This window comes from Scyliorhinus torazame, chromosome 1 (assembly GCF_047496885.1).
Source record: "Scyliorhinus torazame isolate Kashiwa2021f chromosome 1, sScyTor2.1, whole genome shotgun sequence".
Classification (NCBI taxonomy): domain Eukaryota; kingdom Metazoa; phylum Chordata; class Chondrichthyes; order Carcharhiniformes; family Scyliorhinidae; genus Scyliorhinus; species Scyliorhinus torazame.
In genome coordinates this window covers 403298262-403312583 of record NC_092707.1, presented here as the reverse complement: position 1 = coordinate 403312583, position 14322 = coordinate 403298262, and the positions used below count along the sequence as shown (strand labels likewise).

The 14322-nt window shown below is 49.8% G+C and overlaps 1 protein-coding gene across 5 annotated transcripts in view; it reads left to right on the top strand.

Moving 5' to 3' along the window:
- LOC140428040 (collagen alpha-1(XII) chain-like) overlaps positions 1 to 14322 on the top strand; it is a 462913-nt gene that overhangs the window by 389070 nt on the left and 59521 nt on the right. For all 5 annotated transcript variants that reach the window (XM_072514040.1, XM_072514030.1, XM_072514048.1 and 2 more), the window contains 2 exons: positions 276 to 329; positions 10764 to 10817. In XM_072514040.1, coding sequence (XP_072370141.1) covers positions 276 to 329; positions 10764 to 10817 — 108 coding nt within the window. The remainder of the gene's footprint in view (positions 1 to 275; positions 330 to 10763; positions 10818 to 14322) is intronic.

Here is a 14322-nt window from a genome sequence, read left to right as displayed (position 1 = left end):
ACTATTGAAGCTTTCAAGATTCAAAGTGATAGATCTTTGTTGGATATGTATATCAGGGATTTTATGCAGAGGCAAGTTAAGGTGAGGTGAGTTAAGGTACAGATCAGCCGTGATCTGATGTAATGATGGAGCAGGCTCAAATGGCTGAATGGCTTAGTTCTGTTCCTATGTTATTTTCATCAGTGCCTTCATGTAGTTGAAATTAGTGGGAAATTGTTGGTCCTTGCAAGGCCATTTCTTTGCTGGTTTAATAATCTGGGCTATGTCTCTTACAGGGGCGCTCTGGAGTGAAAGGTGATGCAGGAGAACCAGGACTGGTAGGCCGAACAGTAAGTACTTTTCTCTGTTTTATTTTCCCTGGGGTTACATCATAGCGTAAAAGCTGAATAGTTTGGAGTATTAAACATTCCACAAAGAGGACTGAATTGGGAATCTAATTCAAAGAGACAATGCCAGAATTCTCCGGCCATTGGTATTTTCTTTCCCTGCTGGGAGCACACCCGCGCCAGTGATTTTCCCGGCAGTGTGGGGTGGCTTTAATGGGAAATGCCATTGACAAGCGGCGGGAAGAGAGACTCCTGTCGCCAGCGAAAGGCGCACCACTGAGAAACACAGGTGGGGGACCGGAACTGTGCATGCTGCAGGGAATTAAAGTAACACAAAGTGCTCTCCTCTAGGGAAGAATTACGCTTAATCTTAAGAGTGTTTGATGGGGCAGTGCGGAGGGAACTTAACTCTGATTCTAAACCTGGCAGTACGGTGGTGCAGTGCGTTAACCCTGATGCCTCACGGCGCCGAGGTCCCAGGTTCGATCCCGGCACTGGGTCACGGTCCGTATGGAGTTTGCACATTCTCCCCGTGTTTGTGTGGATTTCACCCCCAAAACCAAAGATGTACAGGCTAGGTGGATTGGCCATGCTAAATTGCCCCTTAATTGGAAAAAAAAATAAATTGGGTACTCTAAATTTATTTTTAAAAACTTTTTTAAAACTCTGATTCTAAACAATGCTGTATCAGTGAGTGCTTGTTGATGAAACAGTAGAGTCGGAACTTTTAGCGTTCATCTAACCTATCTTGTATCTGGCCCTTTTGGCAAAGCGTAGTGGGAGCTTTACCTTGCATCAACCTATGCTGCGTCAATGATTGCCCGATAGAACAGTACATTCAACCTGCATACTACATTAATTTGCTTGAACATTATATTTATTATGATGCTCTATTTAAAGAAAAAGCACATCATTTTTATCATTGCATTATAAATATCTGTACAGAGTTACTTACAGGTTCTAGTGAGAAACTTGAAATTTAAAATTATTTCAAATTGAAATATGTAACACGAATAGTTCTAATTTCACATTACCATGGTGGCTATACTTGTGCAACGTCTTTCTCACATCATTGGATTTCTAACTAATCAAATAGATATTAGCTCTTTTTATGCATTGCGACATTGCTGTGTAAAGAGTGGGCTTTTCATACATTCCTTGTCTCTTGTGGCCTGAGGCACACCACAAATATTACTCTGCCCTCTGCCAAGGCCTCACCCATTACTATATCCACCATATCACATGGTGCTTCTCTCAGTCTAATGCTTCTGCTCAACCCACAATCCCATTCCCAAAAAGGTTTTTTGTCTGAACTCTTTCTTGAGAATAATCAGATGAAAAGGTGTCACTGATATTTTTTGTGAACAGTGGTCATAAGATCACAAGAAAGGCTCTTGGAACCCACAAGATCATGGCTGTTCTGAGTGGGGCCTGAATTCCACACTCTCCTGCCAACCTGCCCTCCATGACTCCCTTGCAGCTAACCATTCAAACATAGAAACATAGAAAATAGGAGCAGGAGGAGGCCATTCGGCCCTTCGAGCCTGCTCCGCCATTCACTATGATCATGGCTGATCATCCACTCATAGCTTAATCCCGCTTTCCCCCTATATCCATTGGTCCACATCATCTTACATGGTATATCTAACTGCTTCTTGAAAACAGAGTGGGCGTGATTCTCCATTTCAGAGACGTGTTGACAGCGGGACAGAATCAGTAGACATCTACGGCAGCAAAATTGGCGCTGTTTCCAGAGCAATTAATCAATCGTTGATGGGCTAGCACCGGCACCACATGGAACATGATTGATTCCAATGAAAAATGGTGTTGGATTCGCGGGGCGGGAATGACACTCAAGAGGTTGACATACTGCAGCTGCATATTCGCACTCCACTCCCCCCACACTCACTCATTCCAGCAAACAAGATGGCACTGGTTGTGCTGGAGTGAACCCACCCCGTTGATGGGTATGCTGGGGCCAAAAGTGTACATAGGGGGCAGGCATGGGGGAACACCCATACAACCGTGTCACTAAGGTCACAGTAGACAGTCAGCGGCGCGCGCAACCGCATGGCTGCCTTGCAGGCTGCGGCAATAGTGTTCCGTGCCTCTCCACCCTGACCCCACGACCCACCTCCTGGCTGCCCCCTGCTACTCCCCCCCCAGCCCTGGTAGAAGCCCTCCGACCAGCGGCACAATTGTCAGCACATTATGGCGATGTTGGACACTTTCCTTACCCCGCTCTCCTCCTCAGCACCACGACGCCTGTTTCCCAGTTTTTGAAACCATAAGTGAAACTTGATGTTGATAATTCTTCTCGGCAGAGGTGGAGCATTGTGGAGGTCCCGGAGAATACTGGGTCAGGCCCGCTAATGATATATGAATAGCCGACACTGTACGTGCGGAGCAGAAGTCATTGACGCCGCTGTCATGGCATTCTGGTGGGTGACCGGCGCCGGCCACGATTTTGGCCTCATGACTGATTCTCCGCCCAAACGCATTTCCTAATTTTGGCGTCAGCTGATGCAGAATTCCACTCACAAAATTTTGGCTTCAACAATTCCTGTGGTAACAAATTCCACAGACCGACCACTCCCTGGGTGAAGACATTTCTTATCTCTGTTATTTCACATCGATGAAGGTCACAAGTGGAGCAATGCAGAGAAATGTTGGGTGCTATGCGTCGGACAGTTTATTTTAAGAAAAGTGGTTTAAGAGTTTGTTTGGACTTCCGGTGGCCTTTGCGAGCGGGTCGGCCGCATTGAGATGAGCTCCGTCCGGTGGCCACTATTTGCAGCGCTTTCGGGGGTTTCACCGATCCTTCGCTCTCCCCCCCCACCCCCGAGTATTGTCGGCCTTTGGGGCCGTCCCGGGCATCAAGTGGGGCCGGTTTGAAAACCGGTGAGAAACCCCGCGCAGGTGTCGGGCGGCTGGTGCTGAGGCGCGCCGCGGGCCCAGCGCGAGTGGAGGTCGGAGCAGCGGGGGCGGAGCCAAACGGAGGGCGAGGCTGCAGGCCCGAAGCCAGGGCGCGATGTAGGTCAGATGTCCCACATCTGGTGGCTCCAATCTAGAATGTGGTAAGAAGACTGAAGTCCAGTCCCAGGGAAATTTTGGAGTTTTTTTTTTCTTTTTTTTGAAGGAAGATTTTTTGTTTTTCCATAAATTAAAATAAAATGATTGAAGAAGGAAAGAAGGGTGAAAAAAAAAGGAAAAATAATAAGTCGTTAAAGGATGCAGCATCGAGGAAGGGAGGAAACGCGGGCTCGCCATTGAATGAGAGGACCAGCAAAAGTGCTGACAAGACTGCATGGTGGGGCCACACTATTTACGGTGGAGAGGATGACCGAGGTGATGGCGATGGAGATGGAAAAGCAGTTTGCGAGGCACATGGAGGCTTTGAGGAAGGAGATGGCGGTCGCATTGAAGTCATTGGTGGAGGAGGCAATCGCCCCGGTGAGGGTGGCGGTAGCAAAGGCATTGGCCGAGGTGAGAGAGCAGGGCGAGAAGATGAAGGAAGTGGAGGAGGCCATGTCGCAGCACAACGACCAGTTCACCTCGATGGGGTACGAGCTGCGGAGGGTGGTGGTGGTCAACAGAGGACTCCGAGCAAAGCTCGAGGACTTGGAATACCGCTCGAGACGCCACAATCTGAGAATTGTGAGCTTGCCTGAAGGGACAGAGGGCCCAAGGCCAACAGAGTACTTTGCTAAGAAGTTGACGGAGTTGATGGGGGAGGGTGAGAACCCCTCCCTGCACGAGTTGGACCAAGCTCATCGGTCATTAAGGCCGAAGCCCAAAGTGAATGAGTCGCCAAGAGCAGTAATTACTGCTTCCATAAGTACTGCATGAAGTAGAAGGTGTTTAGCTGGGTGAAGCAGAAGCGCGAGGTGCAGTGGGATGGTGCTGGAGTTCGGATCTACCAGTACTTGATGGTGGAGTTGGCAAAAAGATGAGCGGCGTTCGGGCGAGTGAAGGCGGCACTGTACAAAAAGGGGGTGCGATTTGGTATGGTATATCCGGCGAAGCTGAGGGTGACGTATGATGCCAAAGACTTTTATTTCGAGACAGCGGAGGCGGCTGAGGCGTTCGTGAGGGCAGAAGGCTTGGGATAGACGTGAGGAGCGGAGTTGGAAGAGAGTCTGTGGACTGTGATTGGGGAGCTGGAAAATGTATAAATGTAATAACTTTCTTTTTACTGACTTGTATTGTAATTTACTTCACTTCACATTGTTACAGAGTTCAAGTTATTGGTTGGGTTGATTGGCAGTCTGTGTTGCGACGATTATATCTTATTTTAGTGAATTGTATAGGTTGGATTGTTGTTTTTGTCTTTTCTTTCTCTGGGACTGGGTGGGAGGGGACAGTATACCTTGGTGGGGGGAGCCACCCGCGTGAGTTAACTAAAGTCGGCTAGTGAACGGACGTAAGGCGAGAGGAGGGCTGCGGACATTGGAGCCTGGTTAGCAGGTTTCGCCTATGAGGCGAGCGAGGCGGGGGGGGGGGGGGATTGATGCTGGGAGATGTTTTTTCAAGAGGGAATGTAGGGGGGGGTTTTGGAAGGGGGGGGAAGGGATTTGATATAAATAATGGAAAGGGGCGGGTCAGGCTCATGGGGCAGGGCCCGGTGGTATGATGATGGTGGATAAGAAGGGTGCGGGGGTGAGAGACCCCCCCCCGTTAGGATAATCATGTGGAACGTGAGGAGGTTAGGAGGTCCGGTCAAGAGGTCAAGAGTGCTTGCGCATCTTATAAGTTTGAAAGCCGATGTAACAATGCTGCAGGATACTCACTTGAGGGTGAAGGACCAGATGAGACTTAAAAGGGGCTGGGTTAGCCAGGTGTTTCACTCTGGATTTGACGGAAGGGCTCGAGAAGTAGCGCTAATGGTCAGCAAAAGAGTACGCTTCCAGATGGAGAAGGTGGTGGCAGATCAGGAGGGTAGATATGTGATTGTGACAGGGGCGCTGGAGGGGAGGTTAGTGGCGCTGTTAAGTGTATATGGTCCCAATTGGGACGATGTGAGATTCGCAAAGAAGGTGTTTGGGGCCATCCCCGACTTGGACACACACAAACTAATAGTGGGGGGGTACTGGAACTTGGTGCAGGAGCCAAGGTTTGACAGGTCATGGCCGCGCTTGCTGGTCCCATCGAGGGGGGGTGGGGGGGGTGAGTGGGGGCGAAGGCGTTGGCTGGGCTAATGGTGGAAATGGGAGGGGTGGATCCTTGGAGGTTTCTGCACCCGAGGGAACGGGAGTACTCGTTTTCTTAGCAGTCCGTAAGGTATACTCGCGGATCAACTTTTTCGTGGTGGAGGCTTTACTGGCTGGAGTTAAGGGGTCGGAATACTCGGCAATTGCAGTATCAGATCAATGGCTGGATATGATACTGGAGAAGGGAGTAGCGCAGAGGCCGGGGTGGAAATTAGATGTGGGACCTTTGGGGGACCAAGGGTTCTGTGACAAAATTGAAAAGGTAATTATGGAATATGTAGGTTTCAACTGTATGGGTGAGGTGTTGAAGGCAGTTGTCTGGGAGGATCTAAAGGCGGTGGTGAGGGGTGAGGTGATTTTGTTTAAGGCCAGGGTGGACAAAGAGGAGAGGTTGGAGCAGCAAAGGGTAATAGATGAGTTGTTGGAGGTAGATAGGGGTTATGCAGAAGATGGAGACCCAGCGAAGCTGGAAAAGAGGAAGGAACTACAGGCGAGCTTTGACCGACTATCTACGAGGAAGGCAACTGAGACGAGCAAGGGGTGCAGTTTACGAACATGGAGATAAGGCAGGGCATATGTTGGCAGGTCAGCTCCGGAGGGAGGCAGCGGTAAGGGAAATTGTTCAAGTGCGGGATAGGGCAGGGAAGTTGGTGGTGGCTCCGGGTCTTTTTAACAACGTTTTTGAGGAATTTTATGAGAGGTTGTACAGGTCAGAGCCACCTGTGGGAGACCGTGAGATGCAGGAATTTCTAGATGGGTTGGAGTACCTGAGGTTAGGGGAGGGAGACAGGGCTACAGGGCAGCACGGTAGCATTGTGGATAGCACAATTGCTTCACAGCTCCAGGGTCCCAGGTTCGATTCCGGCTTGGGTCACTGTCTGTGCGGAGTCTGCACATCCTCCCCGTGTGTGCGTGGGTTTCCTCCGGGTGCTCCGGTTTCCTCCCACAGTCCAAAGATGTGCAGGTTAGGTGGATTGGCCATGATAAATTGCCCTTAGTGTCCAAAATTGCCCTTAGTGTTGGGTGGGGTTACTGTGTTATGGGGATAGGGTGGAGGTGTGGACTTGGGTAGAGTGCTCTTTCCAAGAGCCGGTGCAGACTCGATGGGCCGAATGGCCTCCTTCTGCACTGTAAATTCTATGAAATTCTACATTAGAGGAGCGATAGTGGAGCAGGAGCTAAAGGATGCGATTAGGAGGATGCAGTCGTGGAAGGTGGCAGGGCCGGATGGGTTTCTGGTGGAATATTATAAAAAATTCAAGGATAAGCTGGCATCCCTGATGGTGGGGATGTTTGAAGAGGCAATAGGGAAGGTTGTTTGCCACTAACTTTGGGGCAGGCATCGATTTCCCTGGTGGTGTGCCTCCCGAAGGTGACAGGTGACGATCAGATGGGGTTCGTAAGAGGAAGGCAGCTCTTTTCAAATGTTAGAAGGGTATTGAACGTCGTTATGGCACCGGTAGAGGGGAAGGAAACAGAGGTGATTGTGGCATTGGACGCTGAGAAGTCGTTTGACCGGGTAGAATGGGGGTTCTTGATGGCAGTCCTGGAGCGTTTTGGGATTGGACCAAGATTTGTGAACTGGGTAAAGCTACGATATAAGTAGCCGCACAAACAACATCAGCTCGAGATACTTTCTCTCCACCGTGGGACTAGGCAGGGATGTCCTATGTCCCCCCTGCTGTTTGCACTCGCGATTGAGCTGTTGTCCATCGCATTAAGAAGATCGGGGGTATGGAAAGGAATAGTGCGGGGGGAGATGGGGGGGGTGTTGGTGATATAGTGCATAGGGTGTCCTTATATGCCGATGACTTGCTGTTATGCATGTCGGAACCGAGTGTTTCGATAGGGGGAATATTGGAGCTGCTTCGAGTGTTTGGGTCTTTCTCGGGGAACAAACTAAATCTAGACAAGAGTGAGTATTTTGTGGTGTCTCGGCCTGGGGTCTGGGCAGGGGTGGGGGGGCTGCCATTCCGTAGGGCAGGGACTCACTTGAGGTACCTTGGGCTGCAAGTTGCCCGGGGGTGGGGGTGGGGGGGCTCCGCAGGTACAACATTTCTAGTTTGGTGGGGAGAGTGAAAGCTGATCTGGCAAGGTGGGATGGTCTCTCTCTGTCACTGGCGGGTCGGGTACAGGCGGCTAAAATGAACGTGTTGCTGTGATTTCTGTTTATTTTTCAATGCCTGCCCATTTTCCTGCCAAAGGCTTTTTTCAGAGAGATTGAGGGAAGGATTACTTCGTTCATATGGGGAGGGAAGGTGGCCAGAGTTAGAAAGGTGCTGCTACAGAGGGGAAGGCAGGCAGGAGGTTTGGGTCTTCCAAACCCGATGTGTTACTACTGGGCGGTGAATGTGGAGAAGGTGCGGAGCTGGGTCAGAGGGGTTGATGCCCAGTGGGTCAGAATGGAGGAGAGTTTGTGCAGGTGGTCGGGGCTGAAAGCACTAGCAACAGCGCCGCTCCCGATAGCCCCAGGGAAATACTCAGGGAGTCCGGTAATAATAGCTTCATTGAGAATTTGGAGGCAGTTTTGCCAACACTTCGGGTTGGGAGCAGGGTCAAGGGAAATGCCGATTTGGGGGAACCACAGATTTGAGCCAGGGAGGTGGGATGGAAATTTTCGGAAATGGGAAGAGAAGGGGATTAAGACATTAAAAGGTTTGTTTATTCGGGGTCGGTTTGCAGGATTGAAGGAGCTGGAACCGAAGTATGGGCTGGAGCAGGGGGAAATGTTTAGATACGTGCAGGTTCAAGATTTGGCCAGAAAGGAGATACACAGCTTCCCGGTGGAGCCGGCCTCCACACTGCTGGAGGAGGTGCTGACGACAGGGGGACTGGAGAAGGGGGTAGCGTCAGCGGTTTACAGAGCTATTTTGGAAGAGGAGAAGGCACAACTGGAAGGGATCAAAGCAAAGTGGGAGGAAGAGTTGGGAGAGGATATGGAGGATGGTTTCTGGTGTGAGGTGTTACGGAGAGTGAATGCCTCCACCTCATGCGCGAGGTTGGGGCTGATACAGCTGAAGGTGGTATACAGTGCACACCTCACGAGGGCGAGGATGAGCCGATTCTTTGAAGGAGTAGAAGATGTGTGTGAACGTTGCGGGGGGTGGGGGCGCTAATCACATTCAGATGTTTTGGTCCTGTCCAAAGCTAGAGGATTACTGGAAGGAGGTTTTTAGGGTAATTTCTAAAGTGGTGCATATGAAACTGGACCCCGACCCCCGGGAGGCCATATTCGGGGTGTCGGACCAGCCAGGGTTGGAAATAGGTGCGGAGGCAGATGTTGTAGCATTCGCCTCGTTGATCGCCCAAAGGCGGATCTTGATAGGTTGGAGAACAACCTCTCCACCCTGTGCCCTGGCGTGGCGGGGGGACCTGTTGGAATTCTTGACTCTTGAGAAGGTTACGTTTGAACTGAGGCAAAGGATGGAGGGGTTAGAATAAAGAACAAAGAAATGTACAGCGCAGGAACAGGCCCTTCGGCCCTCCAAGCCCGTGCCGACCATGCTGCCCGACTAAACTACAATCTTCTACACTTCCTGGGTCCGTATCCCTCTATTCCCATCCTATTCATGTATTTGTCAAGATGCCCCTTAAATGTCACTATCGTCCCTGCTTCCACCACCTCCTCCGGTAGTGAGTTCCAGACACCCACTACCCTCTGGGTAAAAAACTTGCCTCGTACATCTACTCTAAACCTTGCCCCTCTCACACTAAACCTATGCCCCTTAGTAATTGACCCCTCTACCCTGGGAAAAAGCCTCTGACTATCCATTCTGTCTACCCCCCTCATAATTTTGTAGACCTCTATCAGGTCGCCCCTCAACCTTCTTTGTTCCAGTGAGAACAAACCGAGTTTATTCAACCGCTCCTCATAGCTAATGCCCTCCATGCCAGGCAACATTCTGGTAAATCTCTTCTGCACCCTCTCTAAAGCCTCCACATCCTTCTGGTAGTGTGGCGACCAGAATTGAACACTATACTCCAAGTGTGGCCTAACTAAGGTTCTATACAGCTGCAACATGACTTGCCAATTCTTATACTCAATGCCCCGGCCAATGAAGGCAAGTTCTAGAATTCATGGGCATTATTCATTATGCACTTTCAAGAACTGGATAACATCGAACATTAGTTGGGGCATGTGGGTGGGAGGGTTGGGGGGAGGGCGGCTGTGTATGTTAATGGCGACTATGGGTGATCCCTAATTCCTTTTTGTCATTTGTTTGTGTGAACATGCGGGCTAATGTTTGGGGTTTGGTGGGAGGATGGGATTGTTGCTATTGATATGGGGATTGACATATTTGTGACTGATTATTGTTTATTGTTGGTGGGTGTAAATTTGTTTGAACAGCAATTTAAAATGGAGATCTTAGCAACGTACCCAGAATTTAAGCACTTGTCTGTTGTTTTGTGTTTCTACAGACTAATGATTAAAGTCAGCTGTGCAATTCGAAAGTAAACATATGGGGCGAGATTCTCCGACCCCCCGCCGGGTTGGAGAATCGCCGGGGGCTGGCGTGAATCCTGCCCCCGCCGGTTGCCGAATTCTCCGGCACTGGAGATTCGGCGGGGGGCGGGAATCACACCGCGCCGGTTGGCGGGCCCCTCCCAGCGAGTCTCCGGCCAGGATGGGCCAAAGTCCTGCTGCTGGAATGCCTGTCCCGCCGGCGTGGATTAAACCACCTCTCTTACCGGCGGGACAAGGCGGTGCGGACGGGCTCCGGGGTCCTGGGGGGGCGCGGGGCAATCTGGCCCCGGGGGGTGCCCCCACGGTGGCCTGGCCCGCGATCTGGGCCCACCGATCCGCGGGCGGGCCTGTGCCGTGGGGGCACTCTTTTCCTTCTGCCTTCGCCATGGTCTCCACCATGGCGGACGCGGAAGAGACCCCCTCCAATGCGCATGCGCGGGGATGCCGTGAGCGGCCGCTAGCGCTCCCGCGCATGCGCCGCCCGGCAATGTCATTTCCGCGCCAGCTGGTGGGCACCAAAGGCCTTTCCCGCCAGCTGGCGGGGGGGGGGGGGAAATCAGTCCGGCATGGGCCTAGCCCCTCAAGGTTAGGGCTCGGCCCCCCAAGATGCGGAGGATTCCGCACCTTTGGGGCGGCGTGATGCCGGACTGATTTGCGCCGTTTTGGGCGCCGGTCGGCGGACATCGCGCCGATTACGGAGAATTTCGCCCATGATGATGAATTTTAACATCAATGTCTGATGAAAGCTTTGTTTCTTAACAGGGATCAACTGGTCGGATGGGTCCAGCAGGTACATCAGGACCACAGGGAGCAAGGGTAAGTACCAATTTAGTCATCCAAAAAAGCACAGTTTACAGGTTGGTTCACGAGAAGATGCATGCTTTCTATCCTAACTTATCTCCTACACTATAACCGTGACTACATTCAATAAAAGTACCTCATTGGCTGTAAAGCACTTGAGACATTTAGTGATTGTCAAAATTGAAAGATTTAATTTTGCTGATTCTGCAGTAGAAAGGCAGCTTCCAGATATTCCAAGAACAAATTATAGATTTATCACATGATAAGAGGCAATACGGATCAGTAGGGTTTCAGATCACTATTCATGGATGATGCCTTTAGTTGGGTGAAATCTAACCACGGTCCTAATCCTGATTGCCTCCCAGTGAGTTCCCTCTCAGAAAGTTAGAATACGATGGTGACTAATTACAAACAAGAGGTTTCTCTGTGTTACCCACCTGGGACAAAGGCATGAACTTTCATTAGCCAGGCTGGTAGCACAAATGTGGAAAATTTTCCATTCAGGCGGGACAGCCACATGGGTGTGGAGACAAGCTGTGGACTTGGTCCCAGTTAAAATAAAAATACAAAGGCCTTCCAGCCCGTTTCACTCAAACCCTGTCATGCTTCATTCATGTCATCGTCATGCCCCTCCACCCACCCACTCACCCTACATGACTTCTCATCCGCCCTATGCCAAACTATGGCACTCCAGCCACACTGCTATTTAAAAAAATATATGTTTATTGAGATTGTACATTTGATAAAATAGCACAATAAAGTTACAAAATAATACATTGCCATAAGCAAGGGAGGGAAAAACAAAAGAAGCGGCTTCACCGATATGAGCACAGAATAGAACAGGAGAATGACATCACAACTGGCTTAACACAATCATGAGTCAGAACTAATTTGCCGCGTCATGATCGGGTGCACACCAAAGTACATCCCCCTCAACTCCAGCAGCGCCAATGGCACTAATGACCCAAAGTAACCTTCTATTTCTGGATCCAAGACTATCTGCACCCTTGTAGAAGCCAAGAGTGGATTTGTTATACCCACCCTTGCAAAGAAAAAAACAAAAGAAAATACACAGAAATCCCAGTTCTAAGGCCGCACATTGGAACTAATCCCCCCCAAAAAGGCTCAGATCTGGACCAAAATGATCCCATACACTAATGAGGAGAGAAAGAGAGGACTGGCAACAATGACACTATGTTCAGACTATGGTCAAGCCTTCAGGGCCTCCCAAGTTAGGAAAGAGGGAAAAGAAGGGCGAAGAAGAAAACCTACCAGAGCTATCTCACCAGATGACAACACCGACCAGTGAATAGGAGAACAGGTCACTCAATCAACAAGATGGTGACCCACCCATCCAGGTGGAGTAACAATGTATCCACCAAGGCACAGACGTCGACCCCTCCCAGGCCCCTGTGTATCAAGGAGGCAAAGAAACAAAACCCAGCCTCCCAGGAAACCCCTCGCAACACCCTCAGAAAGGGACATCCTGAGCCCCAAGGGGCATCAAGGTCACCTATGTAAGACTGCTGTTCATAGACTACAGCTCCGCCTTCAACACCATTATCCCAACAAGACTAATAACCAAACTCTGCAATCTTGGTCTTGACCCCTCCTTGTGCAACTGGATCCTTGACTTCCTCACCAACAGACCGCAATCTGTCAGGATAGGCAACAGCACCTCCTCCACAACAGTCCTCAACACCGGAGCCCCGCAAGGATGTGTGCTCAGTCCTCTACTGTACTCCCTATACACACATAACTGTGTGGCAAGATTTAACTCCAACTCAATATGTAAGTTTGCGGATGATATGACTGTGGTGGGCCGTATCTCAAACAACGACGAATCAGACTACACGAGGGAGATAAATCACTTGGTTGCATGGTGTACCGAAAACAACCTCTCTCTAAATGTTGGAAAGACCAATGAACTGATCATCGACTTCAGGAAGCACAGCACATCACACACTACTGTCTGCATCAATGGCTCCAAAGTGGAGATGGTCAGTAGCTTTAGGTCCCTGGGGGTCACCATCACCAACAGTCTGTCCTGGTCCACTCACGTTGATGCAACAGTCAAGAAAGCCCAACAACGTCTCTACTTCCTACGGAAGCTAAAGAAATTTGGCATGTCTGCATCGACTCTTACAAACTTCTACAGATGTGCCATAGAGAGCATTCTATCCGGCTGCATCACAGCCTGGTATGGCAACTGCTCAGTCCAAGATCACAAGAAACTGCAGACTGTAATGAACTCAGCCCAACGCATCACACAAATCTGCCACCCTCACATTGATTCTGTATGCACCTCTCGCTGCCTCAGGAAGGCAGACAGCATTGTCAGAGATCCCTCCCACCCAGGCATTGCCTTCTTCCAGACCCTTTCATCAGGCAGAAGGTACATAAGTCTGAAGATTCGCACATTCAGGCATAGAAACAGCTTCTTCCCCACAGCTACAAGACTCCTCAATGACTCCCCCTCGGACTGATCTGTTCCCTATCAGAACACTATAAACGACGCCCTATGCTGCTCTTGCTCATGTATTTGCTTTGTTTGGCCCCTTGTTCCGCACTGTAACCAATCACTGTTTTATCGATATATCACTTGTCAATGTTCTCTGTTGATTATTCTTGTGTCTACAATGTATGTACTGTGTACGTTCCTCGGCCGCAGAAAAATACCTTTCACTGTACTTCGGTACATGCGACAACAAATCAAATCAAATCAACAGGATAATAGTCAGACCACCGGGCCTAGCCCAGCACCAACCAACATACAAGGAACTAAAGTCGCAGAGCCTCCAGCTCACTCCAGTAGCCTGCACCTCCGTCGAGTCTGTACCTTTTCAACCCCATCCAGGGTAACCCCCATATAGGATGATTATTCCAATCTTGGCCAAAGGGGGAGCTCCCACCTGTGAAGAAGAACCATCATCAAGGCACCCAACAATTAGGTGCCCTGGGAGGGAGGTACGATTCCCTCCTCCCCGGCACAACCATAGAAGACCAATTGGTCAACCAGGTCAGCACAAGAACCAACACAATGCTCACCTGTATGAAGAGAAAGAAAGGACTAAAGTTAAGAGAACAGAGACCAAGGTATTGTTCAGAAGAATTCAAGAAAGAGTAAACAAAGTGTTCTGAGTTAACAAGACACTTGCAATAACCAAATTTAAAGTGGAACAGCAGCTTTCAAGCATCTGATGCCATTTTAATACAGTCCGAGAGTTAAAGCAATTCTGAACAGTTTGCACAGCAGTCAAGACAAAGAAATCCTAAAGGGGTTGGTGTAAAGTCGTGAACTAGATTTGCTGTTAAAAGTGGAGTGTAATGTTGAAGTTTCATGTGGAAAATCTGGACCTGGAGTTTGGAATGCAAGCCGCTAAGGGAAAGCATAATCATAAGAGAAGATTTTAATACATGTTTTTGGGAGTGGAGTTTGGAAACTCTCATGTGACAGTCATCTGGGAGGATTCTGAGGAGAAATCCACAGATACTAACTTGTGTTTAGAGTGGAGTGTGT